The sequence below is a fragment of the Triticum dicoccoides genome, chromosome 4A, assembly GCF_002162155.2.
Source record: "Triticum dicoccoides isolate Atlit2015 ecotype Zavitan chromosome 4A, WEW_v2.0, whole genome shotgun sequence".
Taxonomy (NCBI): Eukaryota; Viridiplantae; Streptophyta; class Magnoliopsida; order Poales; family Poaceae; genus Triticum; species Triticum dicoccoides.
The window spans coordinates 445,422,164-445,431,540 of NC_041386.1; the positions used below are offsets into that span (position 1 = coordinate 445,422,164).

Sequence of the window (9,377 nt, forward strand, 5' to 3'; positions counted from 1 at the left end):
ATGGGGTTTACCAAATTTTTAATGACTCTGAGGTTCAACCCAATCCATCTTTTCTTTCTTTTTCCTTTTTTTTCTATGGTTTGTGATTGTTGCAACCACCTGTCTCTTTTTTTTTTTTACTTTATCAGATATTTCATAAAACGAACTCTCTATGGATCCCCACCATAGAAGGGCAACAAGAGCTAATGGACTCAGTTAGGGCAACAGATGATAACGACTCGTCAACTTTGAGTCTCTTCCCTCTCGTATGACTGTCGTGGAGTTCCTTCTCTATAAGAAGAGCTGGTCTAGAGTGTGATTCGGATCAAAACAAATGGATGAGCCTCGTTTTGCTTCAGCAAGTGTACGCTGCACTAAGGAGTCGAGTCGACTTATCCGAACTTTCCTACCAAGTTCGAGCTCTTGCTCGCTCTATTTCGTGAGCTGAGCTATTTATACCGATATATACTATTGAGTGAGCGTAATTTTGGATTCCATTCAAAAAAGATTGATTTTATTACGACATGCTATTTTTTCCATTCATTACCTTTGAGGATCAGTCGTGGTCTTCTAGACTCTACCAAGAGTCTGGACGAATTTGTTGTGCTTGAGGAAGAGTGTCACTAAAATGGAGACGAACCGGAATCACGTCCGATCTTGTTTCTTGATTGAGTAAAAAAGGGATATATGAAGTTAGTTCTCTTCCTCTGTGCATCTCCCTTATGGGTAAATCCCCATAATAAAGAGACAACTTTCGTGTAGTTTGTGATTTGATGTTACTGTTTCGATTTTCTCTCCGAGAAAGATTTCTTTTAATGGATCTCCTCTTGTTCCTCAATCTTCGGAGAATACGGCGTTGGATTAGAGAAAGTTCTCTGTTCCGAACATTTCCTGGAAGTAGCCAAACGGGGGTGCCAATGCTGTCCCAAGACCAGATCACGGTAGGTAGCTGCTTTAAAGAGGTTGGGAGACAGACTGGTGAACAATCTTCTTCTTGTTTTCTCCGACCTAGAGCACTCTTTTTTTCAATCGTACGAACTAGAAAGATCAGCTCAGGTTGTCTTCGTGCTTAACTTAACCAGCTACCGCAACCCCTTTTATCACTACAAGAAATTCACTTGTAATGTCAAAAACGCTCTTGTATTATGAGAATTACATCTAACCACCTCAAGGATAATAAAAAAATTATCGAGTGAAGAGCTTTTTGTCTCTGTCTTAAGGCAATCGATTTTGAGAAATTGGACTAGTTCCGGGAGGCCGGCGCACCAGTAGCATCGTGCCACGCAACGGCAGCTTATTAGACTAGAGTGGCCTCCTCTTGTACGTTACCAAAGCTTGTGTACACCATTCGTCTATAAATAGTGGCGCCGGTGTGAGGCTATCCATTCAATTCAATTGTGCGCATCATCATCCCTGATACCAAAGCTCATCTTCTTCTCCTTGAAATCTTTTTGGGTCCACAGATTTGGAGGATGTCTTGCAACTGCGGATCAGGCTGCAGCTGCGGCTCAGACTGCAAGTGCGGGTATGGATGCTTTATTTTATTTTTATTTTTTGATTGACGTTAATGGATGCTTCTCCTTGCGAAAATACTCTCATGCTATTTATCTACTTGATCTGGTGATCTCTGTATCTGGTCAAGAATTAGTTCCTTGTGGTGATGAACTATCGATTTGATTCGCCTACCGGTTGCCTTCGCCCGTTGCAGGAAGATGTACCCTGATCTGACGGAGCAGGGCAGCGCCGCCGCCGAGGTCGCCGCCGTGGTCGTCCTCGGCGTGGCGCCTGAGAACAAGGCGGGACAGTTCGAGGTGGCCGCCGGGCAGTCCGGCGAGGGCTGCAGCTGCGGCGACAACTGCAAGTGCAACCCCTGCAACTGTTAAGCTGCATGCACTCGTACGTAGTACGTGTGATGGTGTGAGAGTATACGTGAATAACGAGCGTCTGATCTGATGGAGTCGAGCAAGTGTGCGTGTGTGTGTGTGTGTGGTTTACTTGCTCGCTCTCCGCCTATGCTCTGCCCTTGCTGTCCCTGTGTGTATGTGTATGCATGTGTCCCTGTAATTGCTTCATCTATCTCCACTATGGATGGAGTGGTGAATATGTAAGAATGAAAGATTTACCTAATTAACTACTCCTAAATCGCTCCTTCAGTTAACTGGTTTTCTTGATTTTCTGGGCGGCGCATCTTCGGCTATTTATCCTCTAATAACATGAAGTATACAGCGAAGAACAAATTGACCCCTTTTCCTAAAAAAAACAACAACAAAAACAAATTGACCCAAAAAATTGCTGATTCCTCCTATACAATGAAGATTTCGATCGAGAATTGCAACCGTCAGAACGTTCAATGTTTCTTAACCGGAAAACTAACAAAAAAGAAAAGAAAAAAGGTTGTTCACAAGTGAGCAACTATGTTGCTGTGTTGTTTATTTTCTGGGCAGCGCTCTGTGCCGGTCGATCGGCGCAAGCCCTAGATCGGTCCCCGTCAAAGACATTCGATCGAGATGGCTGTAACCGTTGGATCTGCCCCCTTTGCCGTTCCCTTCATCTCACACAAAAAATGAAACATTTCCTAATTCGAATTAAGTGATGGCACTATTTCAAGATATACTTTTAAAGCTAAACTTTTCCATCTCGTGCAAATACGTGCATGTAGAATTACTGGAATATTTTAATTTTTTTTGGAGAAACATGAATTTTGGTCAGTTTTACAAAATCGTGCTATAGGTAAACCAAACGGGGCATTTCTAAGCAAGTGGTTTTCCAACTTTCGAGAATTAAAATGGTGCTATAGGTAGACCAAAATGGGGCATTTCTAAGTAAATGGTTTTCCAACTTCCGAGAAATAGTCTGAGATTTTTATGACAAGCTTATGTACCGATGTTAAGAGACCGTGAAAAGTTTCACAATTTTTCTTCTTCTTAAAAGTTGAAGAAAATGCTAAACTACATTTATTACATAACGAAAGGTGATTTTAATGCACATTTCTTATTATATATCTTAAACCATGGTATATAAATTTTTTGAAGTGGAAAAATGCTGATCACTAAAATTGGGTTTATGGAATTTGCATTTGTTATGGGAGATAGTCCATTTGGTGAACCAATCATTATTTCTTTATTTGTATTCTTCTTAGATTTTTATCATAACCTATTGTACCAATATTGGGACCCCTGATTAACTTTTAGTATTTTGTGACAACATTAAGATGTTTTGTTTTGTCATCCCCTCTTAAATAGTAGAAGAAAATGCCAAATTATGATTATTATTACATAACAAAAGGTGATTTTAATTCACATTTGTTCACCAAGCCCTCGATCCCGGTGTTATGATTATACCGAAAAAGGCTTTCGCCCCGCTTTATAGATAAAGCAGACCGCCAAAGGACATACAACCACACCAAGTCCACACACACACCCAAGTACCACAACAAAGTCATAAGGTTCTGCTGAGGGCACAACTCAACAAGCCCAAAGAAAAAGAAAAAACAAAGCGAGACCAAATGAATGTATCTAGATTATGATTATGATTATGACAACACAACGAGCGGTGATTTTAATTATCATTATGATTATAATCATAATCACAATTTGCTAAATTATGAGCATGGTTACTACTCCCTCGGCTCTGAATTACTCGTCGCAGAAATGAATGTATCTAGATGTATTTTAGTTCTAGATACATCCATTTCTGCGATGAGTAATTTGGAACGGAGGGAGTACTTGACAGCCCTCGGCCGCGACTGGGGCGGCCAAACACGCCGGAAGTTGTTGCCCTCTGTTCATTTCTGTGCAGAATGAGTTTGTCTTGATACTGCCAAGAAGACCAGGCTATTTACAAGTTGGTTTTGAAAAAGAAAGAGTTGACGGGATATTCAAGTCAAGCGTGGCAAAGGAATATTGTATGCTAGATTTCAGGATATGCTACCCTTCTGCGTCGAGTTTCAGTGTATTCTTCTCCACTCAACTACCAGTCATGCAGACATGGCAGTGCCATAGTACTTTTTTGAATGTTGGCAGGAGAGCTGCCAAAACCATTAATGACAAATGGACATATACTGAAATCCAATTTAAGGGGAGTGGATAACTGCAGTGAATGAGCCACATAGTCTTCTTATGATCACTGCACCAGCAATCTGAAAGGCTGCCGTACTTGTTTGCAATTTGTTGACTTCAAAAGGTCTTTTTTGCAGAATGTTGAAAGCATCATGGGAGCATTTAAGCCCCGGTATCACCTGATACGCAATATCACAAAGGTCCGAACCCAAACGCAATCATGCAAATGTCTTGTTATTTAACTCACAGGCAAAACCAGAATAAACACACAATACCATGCTTCACAATCACAAACACAGTAGTAACGACAAGCATATTTCATTCTGGTACAGTATTTGGAATACCATGCTTCAGAATAACAACCAAACCAATACAGACATGAAGGTGAAGTTACACGAGGAAACTGGTAGTGGAACAGTGGTCTGTAGTTGAGTGGCTTAGGCCTTGTTTGGATTACCGTTTCTGTCTCAAATACCCTTGTAAAAGACACAGGTCTCTGCTCGTCGTTTTGTTTCCAGCTGAAAATCTGTTCATGGCTGGTAAGACACACGTGTAGAATAAATACATCCATATTAGAATACACCGCATCCAAGCGCGGCCTAAATACTAATTTCGAGACCAACAGGGTCAATGTCACCGAAGAGTATGCCGCCACTGCACCCCTTGAGTTCTAGGACATTGTCGCAGCGAAGTCAAAAACTCACTGGTGATTTCCCGGAACGAAATATGCTTTACGTGCGTGAGAAACTCTATGCCAGGTGGGACCTCCACCATGCCTTCAAGGTTGACTAGTGTCAATATTTCCAGGCTCACCACGGCACCCTCCTTCATCTCTAGAACCTCCAGATTTGGCAGGTCTCTCAGTCTCAGGGTTTTTAGCTTGGGGAACCACTCGGCAAGAAATGTCATCTGCTTTCCGCTGTATGCCCTGGTGAGCATCAGGTCTGTCAAATTTGACAGTCGAGAAAGAGATGGTAAGGGGTCTTCTATCATCTGGGACCAAGATAGAGACAGTGAATACAGGTTCCGCCCCGCAATTTGGAAGAGAGGAGACTCTCCCAATGTGCATTCCGCTAATCGGCCAGTCAAGCTAAGCCTTTGCAGGTTTGGGGGTAGACCATTCAACCGGAGAACCTCATTGTCTTGGCTTGCATTCACATGTAGGTAAGAAAGGTGTCGCATCTCGGCTAGAGAAGCACATATATGTCCGCAGTAGGTTCCTTTCACATTCCATATCTCCAAGCTTCTCAGTTGCCTCAGCTCCCCCAACTGTCTAACGGACTCATCCTGCGCTTCCAGTGATACTAGTGTCTGCAGACTTGTCAGGTTCTCAAGGCCCTTGGGGATGCATACACCACTGCCGCACCGGAAATCTCTCCTGAATCGATCACTAGCTTTGTCAGTGAATAACTGCCTAAGCTTTTTTAGTTTACCAATGCCTCTAGGCAGCTCCTTCATGCCAGACCCTGAAAGGTCCAGTGTCAACAAACTTGAGAGTTTCTCAAGAGACCTGGGAAGGAGCTTCACTTTTGAACCACGCAGACCCAGATAGCGGAGATTGAAAAGATCTCCAATACCATCTGGAACCTTCCCAATGGGTAGGCCACTTAACTCCAGCACCGACATATATCTGGACTTCTTTGCTATTAGAGGCAGTAGAGTGGATGATGGAATATTGATGTCCAATGCGATAACAGAGCGGAGACGGTGTACACCCGATACTGACTGATAAATATCCTTCTTCATTTTGTGTATTACCAGCCGAGGTGCATCCGTCTCATCAAGAGATTCCATGTGTTCATCCTCCTCATAAACAACACCAAAGCATTCCCGGCGACACAAATCTACTGCCAACTCACGTACAATATCATGCATCCGGAATGATTTTATCCTACCAAAAGGGTTTCTTGTATCAACTTGAAGCATATTTCTGTGAACCAACTCTTCTAGATAACCTTCAGCCACTTCCTCCATTGTGCTTTCACCCCTTCCCTTGACGAAGCCCTCTGCTACCCACAACCGTATCAGCTTTTTCCTTTTGAAAAGATAGTCCTCTGGGAACAAGCTGCAGTATAGGAAACAACTTTTCAAGTATGTCGGGAGGTACAAGTAACTCAAATAAAGGATATTCCTGACATGTTCCAAGCTTGGATTGTTAATTAGCTCCCAGTCGAGCTGGTCATGTATTCGCTTCAGTTCCTCTTTGGTCTTGTCACGTACAAAGAGGAGCTTGCCAATAGAGACAATTGCGAGGGGTATGCCTTTACACTTGTCAACCACTTCATGTGCTAATTCTGTCAGTTCTGTGGGACACTCATATTTTGTATCTCTGGGAAAAGCTGTCTTACAGAAGAGTTCCCATGATCCATCCTTTGATAGAGGTTTTAGTGTTAAGACCTGTCCTTGAGAAGCAAGTCGAGCAACATTGCCTTCCCTGCTTGTGATCACAACTCTGCTGCCCTTCTTGTTACGAATAACCACCCCAGAAAGATCATGGAATGCTTCAGGAGTCCAAACATCATCCAGCATGATCAAATACTTACGCTGCTCTAAAAAATTCTTCAGTGCCTCTTCAAGGCTTATGATGTCCATGGTCTCAATATTAGATGGAACAATGGCTTTATCTTTGAAAAGCTCCTTGATTAATTTTTTCAAAACATCTTCTCTGGAATAAGTTTGAGAGACAGAGACCCAACAGTGGCAATCAAAATTTTCACTTTCCTTCCTGTAGACATTTGCAGCCAAAGTTGTTTTACCAAGCCCTCCCATACCATGCAGCACTATCACAGAGCGTTCCAACTCATCACCTGCCAACCACTGCTCAAGCTTTTTTCTGTTTCCATCAACCTCCACGAGATCTTCTTCGGCAAGGGAACGTGAAGTGCTTGCTAGATGCTGAGACCTCTCAACAATGTAACTCGAGTCATTCATATACCCACTATCTACCATTGACACCCATCGATCTTTAGCCTGGAACAGGTGCACAAGATTGACCTCCGCTTCCTTAACCAAAGAAGCTATCCTGTTTAAAGAGAAGAAAACATTTGGTTGTTTGAATCCTTTCTTCAGACAGGCACTCCATCCACTGTCATGTTTCTGACCAACAAGATGCAAATACTCATCCACAATGTCCTCAATCCCATGAACAAAGATTCTCACCTCCTCCACCCAGATTTCATATGTCTGATTGTTGTGATTCCGTATGTCCATTCGGCAAAGATATTCATGCATCAATCTGAGCTCCTTCTGATGCGACCCATGCTTCCTTGAAGCTCTGTTAGCTGTTTTATAAAGTTATTGAACTGTAAAGTAGCCTGGTTCATTGCTTCATTCCCCAGAGCTACACCGATCTTTGCCACTGCCGAGAGAATCACAACCTCGGCCATTGCACCTCAAGTCAGAGCTGAGACAGATATGTTGCACAGCAGGTAGCCTGTGTGTCTTCAGATAATTTCTGTGGCCCAGCCTAAAAAATTACAAGGTACATATTATTATCACACTGCAGTACTAAACCATGAATTACCATACTTCTGCAAGGAGATACACGAATTATGAGCCAAGCATATTAAGGAACAACGAAGAGTTTTAACTCATAAGGTGCTATTTCCTCCAAACAATTTGCAGATCTAGTCTAGAAGGAAAACAATGGATGCATAATACCAAGCAACCTATGGGAACAATGACTCAATGGCAAGTTGGCAACTAAAGTCGGCTGAAGCTGGGTATTTGAGTAGTTTGGTTTTGTAGGATCTTGCAGTTTTGAGCCAGATCTTGTTTTGATTGGTGGTTGGGAGAACAAGAAGATGTCTGCACCAGCAAACTATGGAGGCTGATACATGCAGATTAATCAACGAAAATAACTTATGCATACCTGCTAAGGTAAGCCGCTGCTTTGTTGAGAAGATCTGCCGTTCGTCGATCCCACACTTCTGATGAGAAGCACTCCCAAGCTCAGGTCTGTTAAAGTTTCTATGGTCACAAGATGTGTATCTTTGTACCAAACCAATAATTGCTCTCACCAGCCCTTGAGAAACTTCGGGAAACATGGCGTGGCCGTCATGTTTCAGTGTGCAGATGAAGCACGGCAACGAGAAGTGTCTTTACTCTTTAGTACTACTCACCAGTCAGCTTATTTATAAAAAATTTATGCACACCAGTCACCACTTTTATTAATTATTATTGCTAAATATAGAGCTTGGGATCCTTGCCAATAATTAATTCTGATAGTTGATGCTGGCAGGCATGGTGGCATGGATGATACACCAAGGACAATCTGATCGAGACCTGTCGACAGGTAAAACAATTCAGAATAAGCCATAAAGGACCGGAGGAGAATCGGCAGCTACCTCTACCTGCACGGCATGAGAACATGACCGTCCTCAACAGATCACGACCAAGAGACCCTAGCTAATTTTTCGCCACAAAATTCTTCAGGAAACTGTGTGCTTTGTGAATTTACTCACAGTATTCGACTCCGGTAAGATAAAAGGAGATCGAGAGGGTGCATCGGGCTGATACGTACTTGCACCTTTGATCAAGATACACCATAGGATACATTTCGTTTTGTCAGCGGAAGCAGCATTCAAGCAAATGCAATAGCACGGGTATCTGTACCGGCGACTTCGCTAGTGGTGAAGTTGGATGGCTTACCTCGCTGTCGCCGCCGCCAGGAGTCAACTTCGCGTCGGCCACGGTGGGCGAGGGAGACTTGGCCGGCAGCTGGGGGTGCGCCTGTCGCCGCAGGCGGAGACGACGCATTCTCCTATCCTAACCCTCGCCGGCGGTACGGTCTCCTTTTTTTTTCTTTGAGCAATTCCAGTCCATTTTTCTGAAGGACAGTTCAGTCAGTTTTTTTTTGAGAACTGACATTTCATTCAGTAGGTGCCTTGTGAGCACCTGGCCAAATGGGCCGGCCCGACCCCTTGCATGGCATGGCCCGTGACGACCCATTATACAATTTTACTTCCGCGAGAGGCACAGCCATGCTTCTCGAAAACAGAAAAAATACGCATTTAGAGGCATAATTTTTCTTTCGCAAGAGCTATGGTTTTGCTTCCACGAGTGTTTCTAAAAAAAAAACACATTTTCTTTTTTTTTTTCTTCCGCAAGAGGCACAACCATGCCTCTCGAAAACGAAGAAGAATGTGTTTTCTCTTCTTTTTCTTCTTCCGTAAGTTGTACGGTTTTGCTTCTGCGAGAGGCACGTCTGTCAACATGGATATAGTTTTGAAATTCTTGATGCGAGGAATCCAATAATGAAAAATGTTTGAGATTTAGACGCACTGTTTAAGAGATAAAACATTTTAAATAAATGGATCTACGAAAACAAAGAAAAACTCT

General features: G+C 42.9%; 1 protein-coding gene and 1 pseudogene across 1 annotated transcript; one reads left to right on the forward strand and one right to left on the reverse strand.

Moving 5' to 3' along the window:
- The first annotated feature begins 1,344 nt into the window (after positions 1-1,344).
- LOC119286084 (metallothionein-like protein 1) lies at positions 1,345-2,132 on the forward strand. The gene is made up of 2 exons (XM_037565412.1): positions 1,345-1,504; positions 1,688-2,132. Exons 1-2 carry the CDS (start codon positions 1,452-1,454, stop codon positions 1,860-1,862), a joined length of 228 nt encoding a protein of 75 aa, XP_037421309.1. The 5' UTR covers positions 1,345-1,451; the 3' UTR covers positions 1,863-2,132.
- A 2,166-nt stretch (positions 2,133-4,298) lies between these two features.
- Positions 4,299-8,831, reverse strand: LOC119286085 (annotated as a pseudogene).
- Between the last annotated feature and the right edge of the window lie 546 nt (positions 8,832-9,377).

What these genes read in the sequence shown, in the direction of transcription:
- LOC119286084 (XM_037565412.1), top strand. Translation starts at nt 1,452, where the DNA reads ATGTCTTGCAACTGCGGATCAGGCTGCAGCTGCGGCTCAGACTGCAAG. An exon ending in GGCTCAGACTGCAAGTGCGG is followed by an intron (nt 1,505 to 1,687) that starts GTATGGATGCTT and finishes CGCCCGTTGCAG; the next exon opens with GAAGATGTACCCTGATCTGA.